Here is a 23259-nt window from a genome sequence, read left to right on the forward strand (position 1 = left end):
TTTTTTTTTTTTTTTTTTTTTTTTTTTTTTTTTTTTTTTTTTTTTTTGTGTTAATTCAATTTTTCTTTGTCTTGAAAGTGAACTAGTTATCTAGCTTATGTGTAGTTGGCACTCATTTAACTGTTACCTAGACACTGTTTTTTAGAGTGCGGTCCTACAAAATACAGTTCCTTAGCGATTTCATTTTATTCATAAAATACAACGTTCACTGAACCTTGTGGTGAGCCCCTAGGTAGTGAACATTTTGACTCTTGGCGAGAATATTTACACTGAACTTTGTTTAGGATGAAGTGTAACGCTAGAGGCGTAAGTTCCACATAGACAAGAGTGTTCTACCATTATAGCTGAGTTCGGTTAAAACTGCAGCATTTTCTGAGTCTTCTCGTTGGATAAGTTTTTTTTGCTAATAGTATCAGTTTATTATTTGTTTATATTTGAAAGTCTTGTTTATGTAACTTATCTTGCGTGTTGTTAGCAAAGAGTTCTTGTTAAGGATATTTAGTAATAAATTATACTTTCCCGTATATATTATATTTGATATTTTATTATAAGGCAAATATCTAATATTTGCATTATTACTATAGATATCTTTCCATTTATTGTTATTTCCATTTATTACTATTTCCATATCCTTGTAATTTATTTGATTATAAATAAGATAACTTTCACACCATTTATGTGTGGTGGATTAATCAAACATTCACATGGTATCAGAGCCATTTTGGTTTAGCAACCCGGATTCTTTCTTTTCAATGGCTTTTGAAATCTTCTACTGTTCTTGTCCACCACCACTGTTGGCTTTGACGCCGCAGGGGCAGTCGTCATGGCTGCCACATGCAGAGCCGATTGATTATTCTTCGGCTCCACCCTTTTGACCTCCAAATCATCCTTCGCCATACTCTGTACATACAACCTCACCTTTTCCAAACATAACCTCTTTCATTTTCTTCCCAATTTTCCCTTCATCCTTCATCCTTCATCCTTCACAAAAACCCTAATCTTAGGATCTTCATCAGCATTCCTCTTCGAAAATATACAGAATCTCAATAAGCCCATCGACCTTCTGTAGAGATTTACCTTTGGAATCTGGGCGCCGCACTGGTATCTTCGCCAACCAAGTTGCCGCCGCCCTTCTCGCCAAAATTGTCTCCTTCGCCCCAATGTGGTGGCTCTTCCGGCTGCCCTTCTCGCCAAAATTGGCTCCTTCGCCCCAATGTGGCGGCTCTTCCAGCTGCCCTTCTCGCCAAAATTGGCTCCTTCGCCCAATGTGGCGACTCTTTCGGCTTCAACATTGTCTTTGTCCCTTGCTCTAGGTTTCCCCTTCTACTTCTTGGGGTTAGATATATTCTCACCAGAGCCAAGGCAGCATCGTCGCTAAGCGACAATCCCTCTTCATGGGTTAGACATATTCTCGCCGAAGCCAAGGCAGCATCGCTGCTAAGCAGCAATCCCTCTACAATTTTCGATGGCCAAGAAAGTGTTTCTCTACGCCTCCTCTGAACCAGGTTGTTGACATCTTCACGAAAAGTGTTTCGCAACCTCTTTGAATTTTTCAGATCCAAGCTTCACGTTCGTTCAAATCTGACGCTCAGCTTGCGGTGGGGTGTTAAGGATATTTATTAATAAATTATACTTTCCCGTATATATTATATTTGATATTTTATTATAAGGCAAATATCTAATATTTGCATTATTACTATAGATATCTTTCCATTTATTGTTATTTCCATTTATTACTATTTCCATATCCTTGTAATTTATTTGATTATAAATAAGATAACTTTCACACCATTTAGGTGTGGTGGATTAATCAAACATTCACAGTTCTGAACTCTTATTTTTCTTCCACTATCGTTTGGTGTAATTTAGCACTCTTTGATGGATAAGTATTGGCATTCAATGCAGAATTATCAAGGGAGTTCGTTCAGATGTTTCAAAGGTTGTCCATGGTGATGAATTTGAGTATAAAGATCCTGTTGATGGTTCCATCTCAAAGCATCAGGGTATTCGATATTTGTTTGAAGACGGTTCACGACTGGTAAGTTAATTGTTCTGAACTGCTTTTCCAGATCCCTGCACAGTAATATATATATGTGTGTGTGTGTGTGTACGTCTGTAAATCAGGATGCTTTTCCCCCCGCCTTTCCAGAACTCTCGAGGATCCAACAGAGAATCCCTAAAATTGTATGAGAGCACGTTTTAGTACAAATGACAATTTATATATTATCAATCTTCTTTACATGGTTGCAGGTCTTCCGCCTGTCTGGAACTGGCTCTGAAGGCGCAACTATTCGGCTCTACATTGAGCAATATGAGAAAGATCCATCAAAAACTGGGAGAGATTCTCAGGAAGCTCTCGCTCCTCTGGTTAGATCTGTCTCCAATTTGATGAAGAAACTTGGAAAATCCTTTTACAGGGTATCCGAATTGTATTGACTCGATTATTTCGTCGTTTCAGGTGGAAGTTGCTCTTAAGCTCTCAAAAATGCAAGAATTTACCGGCCGATCTGCTCCTACCGTCATTACTTAAGCAAGAATTTCCCATGATTTTGAAGAAATAATTGTTGCTAGCTTGCGGTGGCGCAAGATCTCTTAAAACATCACTGTAAGTGCTTCCAGAGTGTTTGTTTGGCGGGAAAACTTTAGCCTACATAAATTTTGGATTTTGATTGTCTTAATAATCTTTTGATGCTTCATTCTTATGAAGCTCGACAAAGTAATAGAATATATAATATATATTTGAATGAACTAATGTGGTTTTTTCCCCACTTTTGGTATAAGCTTACCCTATTAATATTGTTGGTCTGTTCATCAGTTTAGGGTTTGATTGGATTAACGTTTTATTTCTTATGCTTTCTGAACAAAATATATACTTTTTATCTCACTTTGCTTGTGCTTCTTTAAGAACTAAGAAGGAAAAATAGGAAACCAAAATGAGGATCTAATCCTGGTTGATAACTATTTATTACATTAATTTAGTCTTTCATAATAGGATGAAAAGAAGGGAAAAAAGAAATAAAAGTTTTCCAACTATAATAAGCTATATACCCAACTATTTTTGTCCCCAAACAAATCCTAACACAAATTGCACAACATTTTTCTTACATCTTTTTGCACTGCCCAACTTTCCCCCCACCCCATTTTTCTCTTCCAAATGGACCTTATTTCTTACCACCATACCACCATTAACTTTTATGGTACACCACTTTCAAAATGTACAGCAGCAACAACCATTGACCGATGTATAGCCAAATATCTTTTCTATCAACTTCTATTTCATAATCATACCCCATTTGCAAATGGCACTCCGGTGCCCGGAATCCAACCTCCTCCTTCCAGGAAACTTTCCACTGTAAATCTCTCGGCCTCCGCCGCAGTCGTCATGACATGGTACCCCGGCCACTGCACCCTCCTCATTGTACTTGCCCCGCCACCGCTGTTCTTAAACTCCCCATAATAAACCGTCTTCAGACCGAAATCTCCGGCCCAAGGAAGCCACCCCGCCGGTTCAATTAGCCCATCCAAAAAGCTCCTCATTACCACCGTCCTCGAATACGCCTTCCACGGCCTACCCAAATAGGTTTTGTACACACCCTCCACCGCCTTCAGGTCCGGTGCCGCTCTGACAACGGAATTATGTATCACAAACCCCGTGTTTTCATTCGGGTCGGACCTCCCCTGCGCCGTCACCGTGTTTTTCTGGTTTTCCATCGGCTTTCTGACGAAGATGTTGCAATTTTGAAATACAGAGGCGCCGTCGCCGAAAATGAAGTCGATGGTTCCGTAAATGTGGCATTCACGGAAGAAATGGCGGTTGGAGTGGGCGTATAGAGTGTCTTGGTAGCCTTTGAAGCTGCATCGATAGAATATTGAGCGATCGGCGTTAGTTCGGAGGGCAACAGCTTGGTGCTTCTCTGCTCCTGCCCTGTTCTCAAACGTCATGTCTTTGGCGATGAACCCTTCGCCGACCACCGCTGAAATTGCCGCCAACATTTTTTCCGATGAGTTATGACTTGGTCGGTAATTCAATCAATTTGGTCCATGAGTTGCAATTTTTTATTTTTGGCTTCATTTATTCGTAAATATTTTCAATTACAAATTTGGTTTCTAAAATTTAAAATGATTTTTAACATAACTTTTAACTTTTACGCTATGAACATGTTTAATAAGTTATTAATTGATTGTATTTGATCAAATTAAAGGTCCTAAAACTCTTAGAAAACAAATTGATAGTAAACTCAAAGCCTATTGAAGCTTTTAAATTCAATTCTATTGGAAACTATAACTTGTAGATCCATTTGCATGCATGCATGGAAGCAAAATTAACATAAAAATAGGATTAAAACATAAGGATTTACGAACCAAAAGTGGCTGATCGGAAAGTGGTTGATCCATCTTTGACGTTTTTCATGGCCGTAACGATCGTCTCGCCCATCCCATCTCCAATCATCATAACATTCTTCAACGTTTTCTTAATCACAACATTCTCTCTGTAAATCCCACCTTTTACATATATAACAAACCTTCTTTCACTTCCCTTCCTAACCTCCGCCGCGGCGGCCACCGCCTCCGATATCGTTCTGAAATTGCCGCTCCCATCTTGGGCCACCACCATATCCGTGCGCTTCTCGGTCGTGTCCCGAAGGAGCATCCTATCATCACCAGAAACCCACTTGGGAAACGACCCAGCTAGTAGCCGCTGGCTACCAGGGGTGGAAGAAGTAGTAGCTGTCACGGCAGCGGCCTTGGTGATGGCAAGAGAATTGCTGATCAATTTCGAGAAGTTACTCAAAATTTGATGTGGAAAAATGATATTATTCAAATAATGAGAAGAAAATCCAAAATCTCGAAACCCATCTCGACATGTTTGATGATTCGCTAATGAAGCACTTAGCAATGTCAAGTGGCCAATTGAATTGGCCTTCATAGAGTTCATCACCGAGCGATTGAGCTCGGTGATTGAATCTTCATAGAGTTCCAGACAGTCGATTAAAGCTGATTTTACTCTGTCGTCATCGTGAAAGGAAGCTAAATCCATGGAAGAGAGAAGGTGGTGATGGGCCACCATGGCTTGGTTCAAAGTGGCTCGAATGGCCGAGTTTCGAAAGCGAGTGATGTGATAAGATTGATGGACGTCGGTGGTGGGTACGTTGTGATTCGGTTTGATGAAATGGAAGCAGAGGTCTGGATATGGGGTTTGGGAGCAAGACATGAAATTGTGGAAGCTTTGGGCATGGGTGATCCCTAGGAATGAAAAGAGAAGAAAACAATGCAGCATTTCCATGGTAATGACTGTTTATTAAGGGATGGAGTTCCTTTTATGCACAAATGTGTTGATATTTGCACTAAATTAGGGAAGAGAAGGGTTATATATATATATATAGGCAAACAAAGTGAGGGAGGCTTTCTCAAACCTAATTTAAAATTTTGAAATGTAGTATTATTTTCAACCTTTATCTATCATATTTATAATAATTTTTGCATTCCTATTTTACCATATTAAATATATATATAAGTATTAAATAACACGATCTAATACTCAATATATGTTTCAACGATCAATCACGCCATTTTTTCTTATTTCAAAATAATTACTTGATGAAACGTTATATTATTTTGTATATAGGTGTGATATAAGCCATAAATATGAAACTTCACCATCTAACTATAGAGATATTTGGGTCTTTTGCCTTTTGAAATTTTATAAATTTATATTTATTTTCATTTTTGTATATGTATATAGAAAATAATCATTTTTTTGGTCAAACGCTTTTTTAAATACCATATCACTAATTAGGAGGAAATTTTAGTTGAATGCACTCAAACCAACTCATTTCAACCATAAACTTTTATTTAGATTAGTCCTATTATTTAGTCCGTAACAAAAATCTCTTTATTTATTTTTAAATACTTTTTTTATAATTTACTCTTCAATTTAAATATATATTTAAAAATTGCCTCATATGTTTAAGAGTCTGGTTGACAATAAATAATAATAAAAATAATTATAAAATTAAATAAAAGTTATATATATATTAGTTATTTGAATCGAACCGTAATTTTAGATTGATTGATTCTTTTACAAAGGATTGAATGGGTGGGGAGGCAAATTAATAATGGATGTTGGAACACACCCATTGGCTATTGTATTGTAACACACATGAAGCTCGAGCTTTGACTATGAAAGGAGTTATCCACTTCTAATTATGCCACGTGGCCGAAAACAGTCTTGGATGGCACGTGTCGTAATATCAGCCTTCAACTAGACTTTTGACTTTTGTTGTGGATATTGTTTTTCATCTCATGATAAGGGTGAATTGGTAAAGCTTCTCTAGGCTTAAAAGTATAATCCCTTTAATTAATTAGGCATAATAAAGTGTCATGTTCTCTTCATTTACATCCATTCATGATTTTGATGAGTTTCATAATCCACCACATTTATGTATACCATCGATGTACTCATCATTTTGATAATTAAAAGATTAATTAATAAAAAATGAGTTACATTTTAAGGTATTTATTAAAAGGATTTTTAGTTGTAAAATATTTGCCTAAAAAACATATGCGAGTAAGTTAAAAAGCGAAGTGGAAGAAGCATCGGATGCCAAATATTTGGTGGATTTGAGAGCACTTTTCAAAGCATGACCATTGCTTTCCAGAAATCACTTAGAAAAGGAGTGTTCGGACAAAAGCTTTAGGATACATTGAAACTCCTAAATTATTATATATCACATCTAATATCTAACTACTAAAAAAACAATGCTTTCAATTCTTTTTTCATTAGTATATGCCTATACTTTGCCTTTCCAAATGTATTTTTCTTTATAAAATTATTAGAAAATTTTAAAAAGGAAATGGAAAAGAAGAACCATTGTTATTTCATAAATTTATTTAATCTTATTCATTTTCATAAGAGTTAAATTATGTGATATTTTTCATAAGAGCCTCCAGCTCATACCCATTAAAACTACTGCGGTGATATCTCAAAAAGGATTTGGAGGGTTTTAAAGAACTAGATGAAACTTATTCCTATAGATTTAGAGAAAGATTTAAAAGAATTTTTAAGAAGACATCTAGAGTTAAAAATTTAGTAAATGAGTGAGGTGAATTTAAAGTTGAAGAAGAGTGTTAGAACCCAAAACTACGGAAGTAAATTTCTCAAACTTTTCCCTTGATTTTGAAAGTTAAATCACAAAATTTATAACTGACCTGCTTTTAAAAGTTTCAAAACATATGAATACTACCTGTAAAATGGGTTATATATATTTTTTATTTTGTAAAACAAACAATACCATAAATGTATTTAAAACATTGATAACAAAAGTCTAACATTAGAAAAATTAAAACATATAAAATATTTCTATGGGACTTATACCAACTATTTACAAAAATGATAGAGTTCTAAAACAAACATTTAAAAAATAAAATAAAACACCCATCAACTTACGCCAAGAATGAGCACAAAAATACTAACCTACAAAAGTTTTTGTTGAAACTTCTCCTATTTAGTATTTCTTAAAGTAGTGTATTTTATCAGGGTCAAAAAATTACAAAGAGTTAGCTAATTCTATGGATTAGTTTAGTCTAGCCCTAGGATTTTTTAAGTTTATATACCTAATTTACTCCTATTTCAAAGGTGTACGTCACATCTTTGGAGGTTTAAGTGCATTTAAAACCCTCCATTTTCCTATTCTCTATGGTTCATTCAGTCATCACGCTTCTTGCGTATAAGTGGGATGTCCTCATCTATCTCGGGCTCTAGGGTGAGTTCAATAGGTATGGAGAAACCGTCACTCTTTGTAGATGACCTCTTAGTCTCCCTATAACACCATACATGTCTACTAATGAGTGCTAGTCAAAAGCTACCCTAATGGTACCTAACTATATTATTTCAGGTTTTTAATAGTCTAAGGCAGGCTCTCCACTAAGCACAATTATAGCTCTCTTAGTAGTATCCTCTAATGTGGCATGAGTCCTAAGTGAGTGTTACATTACTAGTCGAAGCAAGTTCATGATTATGAGATGCGCTCACCACCATGCCCACATAGTCTAGTCAAACCATACAATCAAAATTGACCATAAACATAGTAAAAGAAGCATTTGTGTTTTCCTTTAGCCAATGGCTAAATTTCTTTGCAATTCTATGTAGTTTAGGTTGCATGTAGAATCATATAAGCTCCACATGATTAATTTTGCTTGTGGAGAGATTTGAATCTCAAACAAATGTTCTTGCCTTGAGATATTTGATCAATAAGAATCATTCAAACTAGACATGATCGATCTTGCTTGTGGAGTGATTCGAATTTCAAACAAGTGTTCTTGCCTTGAGATATTCGATCAACAAGGTAATCCGAATCTTACTCTCCTTGTAGTGATTTCCATATCATTTGGTATTAGAGCTTTTCTTAGGGCTGATTTCATATCAAAGCTTTCCCTTGGGCTGATTTCCGTATCATTTGGTATCAGAACCTTCCCCTGAGGTTTTTCAATATCAACCTGGCTCAAGGACCGAGGAAAAATAAATCAATATTTAAGTTCACTAAATAGTCATATATAGTTCTAGGTCACATAATATAAAGTCCAAGTAATAATCGAAGGCATCTAAATTTCTGAACGAGTTATTCACTATTTGCCCTTGAGAATCCATAAATATACATGGATGAATATGAGCTATTATTATTATTTTATGTTTCCGGACTAAAACCTAAATTCGAGTTTTAAAAGCATTTCAAGTGAGCAGGTATACAATAGGGATGATTGGCACACAACTCCTAATCGTGAACTTTGCATACAGCTACTTTTATTTATAGAGCACAACTTATCTTCTACCCACAAGAACATCCTAATCCTACATTATGGACCTCGAGGGAGTGAGGTACGCACTCCTAGAGTAGAAGTGTATAATGTCTAGATATGTATGAGCCTTGTAGGCTACCATTGACTAAAGCCATGATATTAGCTAAGGGTTAGAGCGGTATATGAACACAGCTTGAGAATCTGTCAAATGAAGTATGAAGAAATCCTAGGTATGTGAACACAGAGCTTGAGAATCTGTCAAATGAAGTATGATGAAATCCTACAAGTAGGTTGCTTATTAAATATTTTATACCCACTCTGGTTAAACTTTATTTTTTTTAAGTGAATAGTAGAGCACTGGTCTCGGTAGGAGTATGTAGAGTCGTGCAGCTACGGAGGGACCCTGTCGACATTGTCTTTGTATTTTGTATTTTTTTTTTGCAAACCCTAGTCTTTTGTAAATTGTTTTGTATTAAACTTTAGGTGATTTATTTATTATTATTTTTTTAATGGTAATGTACTTGTTTGTTTATATTATCTAGTGTGTCACCCCGTTTTATAAAATAAAAAATTTGCCCCATTTTTTACTTACTTTTATGTCTACATAATTGTTCGTAATTTTAATTATCGAAAATTGGATCGTTACATTAACTATTAAATATTTGTGCCAAAGCTAAAAATTTTCAAACTATGTCAATTTTATTTAGGATGTGTTATATTCATTCAACGTATCTAGGAATATTTTTTCCAATGATATTTAGTTAAATTTAAGGTAGATGGATTTTTAGCTTAATGGTAAGCTAATGGTAGAGTATTTGACTGCAAAATGAAATTTTTTCTTTATTCTTCCTTTATATTCTTTTAACTTCATATTAGAATGATATAATATTATTTTTTATAGATTATTCACACATATATTTTGATATTTCTATCAAATTTTCTATCTAAACGTTGAATTTATTTAAAAAATGAACTTTTACAAATATTTTTCTTTGGATCTTTTGAACTAATAATCATCAAATAATGTGTATAGATACATTACCTAAGATTTCTTTACAAAAAAAATAATTTTAAATATTCAATTGACATATCTTATAATCTCTTGAATTAATAATCATCAAATATTTTGTAGAGATACATGGTCTACGATTTTATTTGTAAAAAATAATTTTAAATATTAATTTGATATATATATATATATATATATATATATATATATATATATATATTAATTAATTAGAGATTATAGACTATAAAATTACAAAAATAGAGAAGGCCAACTGATTTTCACCTCGGTTTCAATAGTGACCTTATTTTGACTTGAACTATGACTTACAAGATAAATTTAATGAATTTTGGAGGTAGAAAAGCTAGATTGGAAAGGCATGCATCATCAAGTAAGTACTCATTCAAACTTTCTTCAAAAGTATTTATAGGTGGTTAGAATATGCATTATTAGGAATCTAGAAGGTTAATTTGGATGAGATGCTATGTATGTTAAGAGAAATTATCGAATGTCTCTGGGATGAGAATTTATGATGCATGTCGATGTTAATGCTTTTTTGTTGTACTAGTGAATGTGGAGCACTACTCCTATAAATTGGATTGTCCGAGAAGAGCTAGTTTTGAACATCTTGAAAATATGAGATGAGATTTAAACTACTTAGACGCCCCTAAGAACCAAGTAAACCTCTATGGCAAGGATGATTAAGAGAACTTAACAAGGTTATAGTAGTGTGAATGTATTACTAGAGCCTCTGCCGCTATCAGTATTGTCGGGCCAAGCCTAGTTGAATAGTGTAGTTTGTCAAGGCGACTAGATTGCACTATCGTGTGTGAAAATAGTCAAGGGTCCCTTAAACAAGCTCACTATACTATAAACTCGTCTTGAGAAGGGTGAGGGACCACATGGATAAACTAAAGTGGCTGATAAGTTGTTCCCCTAGACCCTTCCATAGGAAAAGGGTCGCCAATTAACCTTACACAAATGTGTTATACAAGATGTCATACTTTCCTATAAGATATGATAAGGTTGCACCTTAATCAAAGATATCCGTCATTCACGGCTATGGCTATGCAAGCTTACTAAGTATGAGAACAAAAAAGTTGGTTCACTCAGAGATGAGATTCATTGTCTAGAAGATTTGTGTGTTAGAAGAATTTGATTAGGTCAAAATAGTTAAAAGTATTTTCCGGGATCTAATTTAAATATTTTTTAGATTTGCTTCCAAGATTTGTTTACGTGGCTAGTTTCTATTTATGGTTATTTGTAAGGTATAAAAGCCAAGTTCGGTATTCAATAATATCATCACTTTCAACTTCAATTGTTTATGTTTGTGGCTTAGTTATGTCAAAACCTAACAATTGGTATCAGAGCCGTAAATTTTTTAGTGATCAAATAGAGAGAGTATGAGTGAAGACAAAGTTTTAACGAAGATCCCTCACTTCGATGGTCACTATGATCATTGGAGTGAGTTGATGGAAAATTTGCTCAGAGCAAAAGGTCTATGGAGTGTGGTGGAGATTGGTTTCTTAGAACCAGAGGAAGGAACAATGTTGATTGAGGCACAAAAGGGTCACCTCGATGATACTAGACTCAAAGATCACCAAGTAAAGCATTACCTCTTCCAGGAAATTGATCGTACTGTCTTTGAACAAATCTTGGATCGTAGCACAACCAAGATTGTTTGGGACTCAATGAAGCGAAAATTTGGTGGAAACCAAAAAGTGAAGAAATCTCTTCTTAATGCCTAGAGATGAAGAATGATGAAAGTATCACAGATTATTTTACAAGAGTGATGATAATCTCCAACAAGATGAGAAGCAATGGAGAAGATATGCCAGATAAGAAAGTGGTAGAAAAAAATTTTGCGTACCCTGACTAAAAATTTTACTTAGGTTGTAATATTCATTAAGGAATCCAAAGATACTGATAACATGCCCATTGATGAATTACAAAGTTCATTAGTGGTGCATGAACAAAAATTTCGAAGATCCAGCATTAATGGAGAGGAGCAAGTTCTAAAAGTTGAAGGATGAACGAAAATAAGTAATGGAGGAAGAGGAACTTACAGGAGCAGAGGATGTGGAAGAAGAAGATCAACTTTTAACAAAACAACAGTTGAATGTTATAGGTGTTAGGTCATTTTCAATATGAATGTCCAAAGATGAATAAGGAATTGAATTATGCAGAGCTGGAAGAAGAGGATGAAATACTGTTAATGGCTCCTATGGAAAGACATGAAGTAGAAAATAGTGATGCTTGGTTCTTAGATTTTGGTTGCTCAAACCATATGCGTACAAGTGAAGGTATGTTTTCAAGCTTAGACAAGACATTTTCCCACATTATCAAACTTGGAAATAATACAAGTATGAAAGTTATGGGAAAGGGTGCAGTGAAATTAACTTTGCATGGGGTTCGTTGCACTATTAGTAATGTGTATTGGGTACTTGAACTAAAAAATAATCTCTTGAGCGTTGGACAACTACAAGAAAAAGGAATAGCAGTACTGTTTAAAGATCGTGTACGTAGCATTTATCACCCACAAAAAGGAAAAATAGCAGAGTTAATTATGAGCGCAAATCAGCAGTTTATTTTGGGTATTGAATCATCTACCACATCAAATGAAGAAAGATGCCTCCAAGTTTCAAATACAGATCAGTCAACACTTTGACACCATCGATATGGTCATCTCGGCTACAAAGTTACACCTTGAAATACAAAAACATGGTGAAAGGCCTGCTGCAAATTGGAGCTCCAAACACCACCTATGAGACATGTATGAAAGGCAAGCAACATCGGACTCCATTTTCAAAAATGGGTAAATGGAGAGTAATGAAAAAATTAGACAGGGAAAACATTAAAATAGATAAGAACACAGACGAATGAAGAGGAATCACAGAAGAAACGATTGAACCGGTTGTTGAAACAATTGAACCAGTTGCTGAAAACAAAAAAGGAAAAATCACGGAAGAAACGACTGAATCGGTTGCTAAAACATTTGAACCAGTTGCTTAAAACAATTTTCTAGTAAGTATTGCACCAGATTTTATAAGGAGGGAGGAGTTAGTGATTTAAATGGATTTACTGATAGTGACTATGCTGGAGACATGGACGATAGCAAGAGTACTTCAGGCTATGTGTTTATGATGGTAGTGCCTGTGCATGTCAAGCTGTTTGGATGGGAGAGGATACTCAAAGAGATTGAATTTGATTGGGTCAAAATAGTTACTTAGAGTATTTCCAGGGATCTAGTCTAAATATTTTTTTCTTTACAAGATTTGTGGTTAGTTTCTATTTATGGTTATTTGTAAGGCTATAAAACCCAAGTTCGGTATATAATAATATCATCACTTCGAACTTCAATTGTTTATATTTTTGGTTTAGTTATGTCAAAACCTAACACTGTGGTGCTAAATTTGATGAACATCTTCCAATCCCCGACAAGGTCTATGACAAGTATGAGAATCGCTTGGAACTTCGGAGCCTCCCTAAAAGTTCAGAGAGATATAGAATTAGGCTCAAACTTCCAAGGCTAGAGAAAATCTTGTGGTAACTTACTAGGAATACAACGAACGCCTACAAGTACGTTGCTTACTCAATAGTTTTATAACTACCCCATTCTTCATTTTTTTTTTCAGGTGTTCACTAAATTTCGATTGAGGTGGGGGATCATTCGAGAGCTATGCAGTCATAGAGGGGGTCGCCTAAGGCGTCAGTCCATCTATGTATTTTGGGGTTTTAGTAATTTTTTTGAAATTTTATCCTAAACTCTTACCCTATTGATAATAAACTCGAACAACACTGGCTTTTTATTATATTTTAATTTATTACTCGAACAACAGCGTAGTTGCTGGAAAATGCAAGAATTCCGGCGACCACCAAAATTCTCGCATCCTCAACTGAGACCATGCTCCCTCACTCCTCACATCGCTCCCACATACTTGTTCAGCCACAGAAACCTACAAGGGAATCGTTAAGAGAGAAAAACTAGAGAGAAAGGTGAAAAGAGAGAAAGAAACCAAAACGTCCCCAGTGAAACTAAACTGACGAATCTGACGCCTAGAATGACCAACCCACACAATGAGAGATGTCTTCGATGACTGTACGTTCATCTAAGGTACGTTTTGCGCCTCTCTAACATCCATTTATTGTCGAAAACGAGATATGAGTTTTGTTTTAAGAAACCTCGTGGATTTTTCGATGTAGGTGTTCAAGAGTCACAAGACTTCGTTGAAGAGAAGCAGAGAGGTCAAAAGAGAGAGCAGAATAAAATGATGAGGAATGACGTTGGAAATGGTCGCAAAGAGGAGAGAGAAGAATTAGAAAAATTGCGCTATGTAACGACTCGAAGTTTTCTACTTAAATTAAGGTCGCTACTGTATACGTACCATAAACATTGAATGCGGAAGACTTCATTTAAATTCCATAAAATATAACATCTTAAAACACAGCCATGGACTTACGTATTTCAAAAACATCTTTAAAACGACACAACAAAAGACTAAATAAAATGAATAAGAGTTTAAGTTAAAAACATCACAGTCTAGACGAAGTCTAAGAAAATAAATACCATTGCCCTATGCATGTGCCATGGTCTCGAGTTGCGATGTCGTCGTTAGCCGTACAGGAATGTCGTGCCTTAACCTGAAAAATATAGTAGCACATGTTAGGCTATGGAGCCTGATACTTATTTATAGCTTGGTCAATGGTTATATCCGGTAAAGCTATATTTGGTAAGCTATATATAGTAAAGCTATATATGGTAAAGCTATATCCGGTAAAGCTATATATGGTAAATAGTTATATATAATAGATGGCTAAATCTGGTAAAGCTATATATAGTAAACTATACCATATATATATCTGGTCCGGTAGAGCTTTGAAAATGTACTTTTCTCTATAATTCTCTCTGTACATACGTGAAGTCATCAATACAAAGAAATCCTTTTAGCCAGAGTTCTTCTTGCAATTCTCTCTATCCTTTTCTTTGTGATCATCTAGATCGAGCGTGTGCGTTGTTGTGCGATCCTAACAACTGGTATCAGAGCTAACGACTGATATCGATCCTAACAACTGGTATCAGAGCCAGAGCCAGACAGAAGTCAGAGCTAGACGGAAGTCAGAGCCAAAGCCAGACGGGAGCCAAAGCCAGACGGAAGCTAGAGCCAGGCAGAAGTCAGAGTCAGGCTGAAGTCAGAGCTAGACGAAATTCACCACGATCTGTGAAGATGGAAAGTTCAAAGATTGGAATTGAGAAGTTCGATGGATCCGATTTTGGTTTCTGGAAGATGCAGATTGAAGATTATCTGTACTAGAAAGATCTTCACGAACCTCTGTTGGGGGTGAAGCCGGATACCATGACCACGAAAAAATGGAAGCTCAAGGATCGACAAGCCTTGGGGCTGATCCGGTTGACGCTATCCAGAAACGTGGCGTTCAACTTTATCAGGAGAAGACAACGTCAGGTCTGTTGAAGACGCTGTCGAATATGTACGAAAAACCGTTGGCTATGAACAAGGTGTATTTTGATGCGGAGATTGTTATAAGTCCTTGTGAGAACTGCGTTATGAGCAAACATAAACGAGTTAGCTTCACAAAGACTGTTAGAGAATTGAAGAAAAGTACCGGAGGGAGCTCCCTCGACCGTTAGCATTGCTGAAACCCCAGAGGAAAGGGGTTGCATCGGGTCGGCCGGAAGCGTCGCTGAAGCTCTAGAGGGGGTTGCGTCGGTTGGAAGCGTCGCTGAAGCTCCAGAGGGGGTTGCGTCGTCCGGAAGCGTCGCTGAAGCTCCAGAGGGGGTTGCGTCGGTTGGAAGCGTCGCTGAAGCTTCAGAGGGGGTTGCGTCGTCCGGAAGCGTCGCTGAAGCTCTAGAGGGGGTTGCGTCGTCCGGAAGCGTCGCTGAATCTCCAGAGCGGGTTGCGTCGTTCGGAAGCGTCGCTGAAGCTCCAGAGGGAATTGCGTCGGCCGGAAGCGTCGCTGAAACTCCAGAGGAGGTTGCGTCTACCGGAAGCGTCGCTAAGCTCCAGAGGGGGTTGCATCGTCCGGAAGCGTCGCTGAAGAAACAGAGGGGGTTGCGTCGCTGAAGAAACAGAGGGGGTTGCGTCGTCCGAAAGCGTCGCTGAAAGCTCCAGAGGAGATTGCGTCGTCTGGAAGCGTCACTGAAGCTCCAGAGGGGGTTGCGTCGTCTGGAAGCGTCGCTGAACCTCTAGAGGGGGTTGCGTCGTCCGGAAGCGTCGTTGAAGCACCAGAGGGGGTTGCGTCGGCCGGAAGCATCGCTGAAGCTCCAGAAGGGGTTGCGTCGGCCGGAAGCGTCGCTGAAACTCCAGAGGGGGTTGCGACGTCCGAAAGCGTCGCTGAAGCTCCAGAGGGGGTTGCATCAGCCGAAAGCGTCGCTGAACCTCCAGAGGGGGTTGCGTCGTCCGGAAGCATCGCTGAAGCTCTAGAGGAGGTTGCGTCGTCCGGACAGAAGCGTCGCTGAACCTCTAGAGGGGGCTTGCGTCGGCTGGAAGCGTCGCTGAAGCTCCAGAGAGGGTTGCGTCGTCTAGAAGCGTCGCTGAAGCTCTAGAGGGGGTTGCGTCGTCTGGAAGCGTCGCTGAAGCTCCAGAGGGGGTTGCGTCAGCCGAAAGCATCGCTGAAACTCCAGAGGGGGTTGCGTCGTCTGGAAGCGTCGCTGAAGCTCTAGAGAGGGTTGCATCGTCCGGAAGCGTCGCTGAAGCTCCAGAGGAGGTTGCGTCAGTCGGAAGCGTCGCTGAACCTCCAGAGGGGGTTGCGTAGTCCGGACAGAAACGTCGCTGAACCTCCTGAGGGGGCTTGCGTCGGCCGGAAGCGTCGCTGAAGCTCTAGAGAGGGTTGCGTCGTCCAGAAGCGTCGCTGAAGCTCTAGAGGGGGTTGCGTCGTCTGGAAGCGTCGCTGAAGCTCTAGAGGGGGTTGCATCGTCCGGAAGCGTCGCTGAAGCTCTAGAGGGGGTTGCGTCGGTCGGAAATGTCGCTGAAACTCCAGAGGAGGTTGCGTCGGTCGGAAGCGTCGCTGAAGCTCTAGAGGGGGTTGCGTCGGTCGGAAATGTCGCTGAAACTCCAGAGGAGGTTGCGTCGGTCGGAAGCGTCGCTGAAGCTCTAGAGGGGGTTGCGTCGGTCGGAAATGTCGCTGAAACTCCAGAGGAGGTTGCGTCGGTCGGAAGCGTCGCTGAAGCTCTAGAGGGGGTTGCGTCGGTCGGAAATGTCGCTGAAACTCCAGAGGAGGTTGCGTCGGTCGGAAGCGTCGCTGAAGCTCTAGAGGGGGTTGCGTCGGTCGGAAATGTCGCTGAAACTCCAGAGGAGGTTGCGTCGGTCGGAAGCGTCGCTGAAGCTCTAGAGGGGGTTGCGTCGGTCGGAAATGTCGCTGAAACTCCAGAGGAGGTTGCGTCGGTCGGAAGCGTCGCTGAAGCTCTAGAGGGGGTTGCGTCGGTCGGAAATGTCGCTGAAACTCCAGAGGAGGTTGCGTCGGTCGGAAGCGTCGCTGAAGCTCTAGAGGGGGTTGCGTCGGTCGGAAATGTCGCTGAAACTCCAGAGGAGGTTGCGTCGGTCGGAAGCGTCGCTGAAGCTCTAGAGGGGGTTGCGTCGGTCGGAAATGTCGCTGAAACTCCAGAGGAGGTTGCGTCGGTCGGAAGCGTCGCTGAAGCTCTAGAGGGGGTTGCGTCGGTCGGAAATGTCGCTGAAACTCCAGAGGAGGTTGCGTCGGTCGGAAGCGTCGCTGAAGCTCTAGAGGGGGTTGCGTCGGTCGGAAATGTCGCTGAAACTCCAGAGGAGGTTGCGTCGGTCGGAAGCGTCGCTGAAGCTCTAGAGGGGGTTGCGTCGGTCGGAAATGTCGCTGAAACTCCAGAGGAGGTTGCGTCGGTCGGAAGCGTCGCTGAAGCTCTAGAGGGGGTTGCGTCGGTCGGAAATGTCGCTGAAACTCCAGAGGAGGTTGCGTCGGTCGGAAGCGTCGCTGAAGCTCTAGAGGGGGTTGCGTCGGTCGGAAATGTCGCTGAAACTCCAGAGGAGGTTGCGTCGGTCGGAAGCGTCGCTGAAGCTCTAGAGGGGGTTGCGTCGGTCGGAAATGTCGCTGAAACTCCAGAGGAGGTTGCGTCGGTCGGAAGCGTCGCTGAAGCTCTAGAGGGGGTTGCGTCGGTCGGAAATGTCGCTGAAACTCCAGAGGAGGTTGCGTCGGTCGGAAGCGTCGCTGAAGCTCTAGAGGGGGTTGCGTCGGTCGGAAATGTCGCTGAAACTCCAGAGGAGGTTGCGTCGGTCGGAAGCGTCGCTGAAGCTCTAGAGGGGGTTGCGTCGGTCGGAAATGTCGCTGAAACTCCAGAGGAGGTTGCGTCGGTCGGAAGCGTCGCTGAAGCTCTAGAGGGGGTTGCGTCGTCCGGACTGAAGCGTCGCTGAAACTCCAGAGGGGGGTTGCGTCGGCCGGAAGCGTCGCTGAAGCTCCAGAGGGGTTGCATCATCCAGAAGCGTCGCTGAAGCTCCAGAGGGGGTTGCGTCGTTCGGAAGCGTCGCTGAAGCTCCAGAGGGGGTTGCGTCGGCCGAAAGAGTCGCTGAACCTCTAGAGGGGGTTGCGTCTTTGAAGCTCCAAAGGGGGTTGCGTTGTCCGGAAGCGTCGCTGAAGCTCTAGAGGGGGTTGCATCGTCTGGAAGCGTCGCTGAAGCTCCAGAGGGGGTTGCGTCGAACGGAAGCGTCGCTGAAGCTCCATAGAGAGTTGCGTCGTCCGGAAGCGTCGCTGAAGCTCCAGAGGGAGTTGCGTCGTCCGGAAGCGTCGCTGAAGCTCCAGAGGGGGTTGTGTCGGCCGGAAGCATCGCTGAAACTCCAGAGGGGGTTGCGTCGGTCGGAAGCATCACTGAATTTCCAGAGGGGGTTGCGTCGCTGAAGCTCTAGAGGGGTTGCGTCGTCCGGAAGCGTCGCTGAAGCTCCAGAGGGGATTGCGTCGGCCGAAAGCGTCGCTGAAGCTCCAGAGCAGGTTGCATCGTCCGGAAGCGTCGCTGAAGCTCCAGAGGGAGTTGCGTCGTCCGGAAGCGTCGCTGAAGCTCCAGAGGGGGTTGCATCGTCCGGAAGCGTCGCTGAAGCTCCAGAGGGAGTTGCGTCGTCCGGAAGCGTCGCTGAAGCTCCAGAGGGGGTTGCATCGTCCGGAAGCGTCGCTGAAGCTCCTGAGGGGGTTGCGTCGTCCGGAAGCGTCGCCGAAACTCCAGAGGGAGTTGTGTCGGCCAGAAGCGTCGCTAAAACTCTAGAGGAGGTTGCGTCATCCGGAAGCGTCGCTGAAGCTCCAGAGGGGGTTGCGTCGTCCGTAAGCGTCGCTGAAGCTCTAGAGGAGGTTGCGTTGGTCGGAAGCGTCGCTGAAGCTCCAGAGGGAGTTGCGTCGTCCGGACAGAAGCGTCGCTGAACCTCCAGAGGGGGGTTGCGTCGACCGGAAGCGTCGCTGAAGCTCTAGAGGGGGTTGCGTCGTCGAGAAGCGTCGCTGAAGCTCTAGAGGGGGTTGCATTGTCTGGAAGCGTCGCTGAAGCTCTAGAGGGGGTTGCGTCGTCCGGAAGCGTCGCTGAAGCTCCAGAGGGAGTTGCGTCGGCCGAAAGCGTCGCTGAAGCTCCAGAGGGGGTTGCGTCGTCCAGAAGCGTCGCTGAAGCTTCAGAGGGGGTTGCGTCGTCCAGAAGCGTCGCTGAAGCTCTAGAGGGAGTTGCGTCGTCCGGAAGCGTTGCTGAAGCTTCAGAGGGGGTTGCGTCGTCCGGAAGCGTCGCTGAATCTCCAGAGGGGGTTGCGTCGTCCGAAAGCGTCGCTGAAGCTCCAGAGGGGGTTGCGGTGTCCGGAAGCATCGTTGAAGCTCCAGTGGGAGTTGAGGTTGAGTTGCTCAAAGATTCACAGAGTGATGTTGTAGCGGATACTCTTGAAACTCCTGAGACTCTTGCTGAGAAACCATAGGTGAAGCAAGTGGGAGTTGATGTTGAGTTGCTCAAAGATTCACAGAGTGATGTTGTAGCGGATACTCATGAAACTCCTGAGACTCTTGCTGAGAAACCAGAGGTGAAGCAAGTGGGAGTTGAGGTTGAGTTGCTCAAAGATTCACAGAGTGATGTTGTAGCGGATACTCATGAAACTCCTGAGACTCTTGCTGAGAAACCAGAGGTGAAGCAAGTGGGAGTTGATGTTGAGTTGCTCAAAGATTCACAGAGTGATGTTGTAGCGGATACTCATGAAACTCCTGAGACTCTTGCTGAGAAACCATAGGTGAAGCAAGTGGGAGTTGATGTTGAGTTGCTCAAAGATTCACAGAGTGATGTTGTAGCGGATACTCATGAAACTCCTGAGACTCTTGCTGAGAAACCAGAGGTGAAGCAAGTGGGAGTTGATGTTGAGTTGCTCAAAGATTCACAGAGTGATGTTGTAGCAGATACTCAAGAAACTCCTGAGACCCTTGCTGAAACACCAGAGGTGAAGCAAGTGGGAGTTAATGTTGAGTTGCTCAACGATTTACAGAGTGATGTTGTAGCGGATACTCATGAAACTCCTGAGACTCTTGCTGAGAAATCAGAGGTGAAGCAAGTGGGAGTTGAGGTTGAGTTGCTCAAAGATTCACAGAATGATGTTGTAGCGGATACTCATGAAACTCCTGAGACTCTTGCTGAGAAACCATAGGTGAAGCAAGTGGGAGTTGATGTTGAGTTGCTCAAAGATTCACAGAGTGATGTTGTAGCAGATACTCAAGAAACTCCTGAGACTCTTGCTGAGAAATCATAGGTGAAGCAAGTGGGAGTTGAGGTTGAGTTGCTAAAAGATTCACATAGTTATGTAGCAGATACTCAAGAAACTCCTGAGACTCATGCTGTTGGCGAGGAACCCAGTCTATCATTCAAAATACAGAAGGCGATACCATTTCACTCGGAGGTTGGTTGAAGATGGTGATGTGTTTTGAGAAGATAGAGGGTGCAAAGAATCCAGCAAACATGTTGACAAAATGTGTTGATGTTGGAATATTGAGGTTGTGCGAAACCTCAATTGGTATGGTGCAGTGAAGATGCTCATGGTCGTCTGAGAGTGAAATTCTTGGTTGACTAGATCAGTCTCCAAGTGGGAGAATTGTTAGGCTATGAAGCCTGATACTTATTTATAGCTTGGTCAACGGTTATATCCGGTAAAGCTATATTTGGTAAGCTATATATAGTAAAGCTATATATGGTAAAGCTATATCTGGTAAAGCTATATATGGTAAATAGTTATATATAGTAGATGGCTAAATCTGGTAAAGCTATATATAGTAAACTATACCATATATATATCTGGTCCGGTAGAGCTTTGAAAATGTACTTTTCTCTGTAATTCTCTCTGTACATACGTGAAGTCATCAATACAAAGAAATCCTTTTAGCCAGAGTTCTCCTAGCAATTCTCTCTATCATTTTCTTTGTGATCATCTAGATCGAGCGTGTGCGTTGTTGTGCGATCCTAACAACTGGTATCAGAGCTAACGACTGATATCGATCCTAACAGCACATGACTTGAGTATTTAAAGAAATACTCAGTAAGTGACCCCACTATTGGGGTTAAATGCAATGAAATGATGGGACCTATTTCGTTTCGTTTTGTTCCATTTCGTTTTCCCTACGGTGCTGTCCTAACGGATAATTTTGGACGTCTACCATATACTCTACACACAACCCATACGTGCGAGTATGGGCTCACCAGCTATTTCGCACACCGCTGGGCCACTTTCCTTATTCGGTGGGCATACTCTGGGAGCCCCTTATGCTGGAACCCGTTAGAACTAGTAACCGTCACGACAGTGCTATGCAAAGCATAACGATCGTTGTCCTGCCATTGGATGTACGCGTTCGTACCCTCGTGATGGGATAGGGGTGTCCCCTAAATGCATGAGCACACATAATGCATGAGGTCCCAACACTTTTCCATTTTCATTATCCTTTAATACAACCTCGCTAGCATTATGTACATATCATATCATTTTTCATATCATTTCTCATTCTTCAGTTCTCAAATCATACTTAATTCTAACGGGGTTATATTTTATGCCATTTATCGTAATTTCATGTCATTCATATCATGTTGTATACACACAATTTAAGAGACCTAACATAACGTTCTATGCTTTTAACATAACATTTCATCATCTACACATCATACCATGACATATTGCATCACAATATATCATATCATAAACAAGTCATAACGTAAATCGTAGTCATATCGTTTTCTAACTTATCATAGCCTTAACGTTCTTATACCTATCACAGACATATCATTACGTGAACGTACCTCAGTCATATCATCACAAGGACGTAACCTAACGCTATCGTTCTATCAATCTTAATGCTATCGTTCTATCAATCTATCACAAACCTATCACTTTCTACCCGTAGCCTAACCGTATTCTTCCATCAATCTCTCTTATCCATATCACTCCGATATGTAACCTAACCTTAACGTTTCATGAACGTATTTACTCCTATCGTTACATTTCGTTTTGTGCATCCTTCTCGTATCCTATCTCAAACATATCATTGAACACATCGTACTGTAATTATTATCAAACAATTTACATATTATAACATATACATAACAAATAAGAAGCATATTGATCCACAGACAATTCACACATATCAATATATTTGACACGTGCAGAACCACGGACACATGTCAACAGCAAATATAACCATGCCGATAGTAAAGTCACTTACCTGGTTAGCTTAGGTTGATGCTCCGTTGTTATCCTTAATGAAAGTCCATTGAAATCCAAGTCAACCTATGTGAGCCCATGACATTAGTTTGAGGTTTGAACTCTACAAATTATTTCTCTAATTTACATTGTTCCATTGTTAAAAGTCTTGAAATGTTATATATCTATAACTATATTTTTATTAAAAATCTTATTTTTCACGGTTACTATGGTAGAAGAAAGTAGATTCAGCTATTTCAAGTTATCTTGGGATTTACTGGTATTTACCTTTCTCTCCCTATTTAGTTTGTGGTTTTTAATTCCTTAATTTTTTTTTTATTTGTTGCCTTTAATTTTGTTCTCATTTATTACAAATTTCTAGTGGATCTCTGTTTCCAAATGTTTGCTTATCTTAGTGTTTCCAGTTTTATTTGTCATTCTATTTTCAATCTATTCATTTAGCTCCTAATAAAAATTTAATCTAATATTGCTAATCTCACATGATTTGGTAAGATTCATATAAATGATCTGGTAGGATTCATATAAATTATTGATATTTAGTGTCTAACTCAAATCTAAACCATTGTAATAATTCAATGAAGATCTAACTATAATTGGCTGTGATTTCTAAAAAACATAGGATAAAAGAAAACCAAGATTTAATATATACATCAAATCTATTTTCACGTAAATCTACGGTGAATATCAACTGGGCAATGGTCATTCTCTTTTTTTTTTTTTTTTCTAAGTAAATCGACTATTATTGTTTTTCTGTTTTTTTTTTTTTTTTTT

At 40.5% G+C, this 23259-nt stretch overlaps 2 protein-coding genes across 3 annotated transcripts in view; one reads left to right on the forward strand and one right to left on the reverse strand.

Annotated features, from left to right (window-relative positions):
* LOC111445092 (phosphoglucomutase, cytoplasmic) overlaps positions 1 to 11632 on the forward strand; it is a 20248-nt gene extending 8616 nt beyond the window's left edge. The window contains exons 16-18 of one of the 2 annotated variants that reach the window (XM_023083318.1): positions 1906 to 2038; positions 2251 to 2367; positions 2459 to 2772. In XM_023083318.1, coding sequence (XP_022939086.1) covers positions 1906 to 2038; positions 2251 to 2367; positions 2459 to 2530 — 322 coding nt within the window. In that variant the 3' untranslated portion in view covers positions 2531 to 2772. Of the gene's footprint in view, positions 1 to 1905; positions 2039 to 2250; positions 2368 to 2458; positions 2773 to 11558 lie in introns of those variants that run through there. The other variant, XM_023083319.1, reaches the window with a different exon arrangement.
* LOC111445093 (pectinesterase) lies at positions 2924 to 5358 on the reverse strand. Its single transcript, XM_023083320.1, has 2 exons — positions 4363 to 5358; positions 2924 to 3974 (listed from the first exon to the last, which is right to left on the reverse strand). The coding sequence occupies exons 1-2, from the start codon at positions 5282 to 5284 to the stop codon at positions 3283 to 3285; spliced, it is 1614 nt and encodes a 537-aa protein (XP_022939088.1). The 5' UTR covers positions 5285 to 5358; the 3' UTR covers positions 2924 to 3282.
* Positions 11633 to 23259: the final 11627 nt, after the last annotated feature.

The sequence above is a fragment of the Cucurbita moschata genome, unplaced genomic scaffold, assembly GCF_002738365.1.
Source record: "Cucurbita moschata cultivar Rifu unplaced genomic scaffold, Cmos_1.0 Cmo_Scf00007, whole genome shotgun sequence".
Taxonomy (NCBI): Eukaryota; Viridiplantae; Streptophyta; class Magnoliopsida; order Cucurbitales; family Cucurbitaceae; genus Cucurbita; species Cucurbita moschata.

Excerpts from the sequence above, each read along its gene's own strand:
- LOC111445093 (XM_023083320.1), bottom strand. The coding sequence starts at position 5,284 with ATGGAAATGCTGCATTGTTTTCTTCTCTTTTCATTCCTAGGGATCACC. Across the intron at positions 3,975-4,362 it reads TTTCCGATCAGCCACTTTTG|CGGTGGTCGGCGAAGGGTTC; the intron begins GTTCGTAAATCC and ends CGGCAATTTCAG.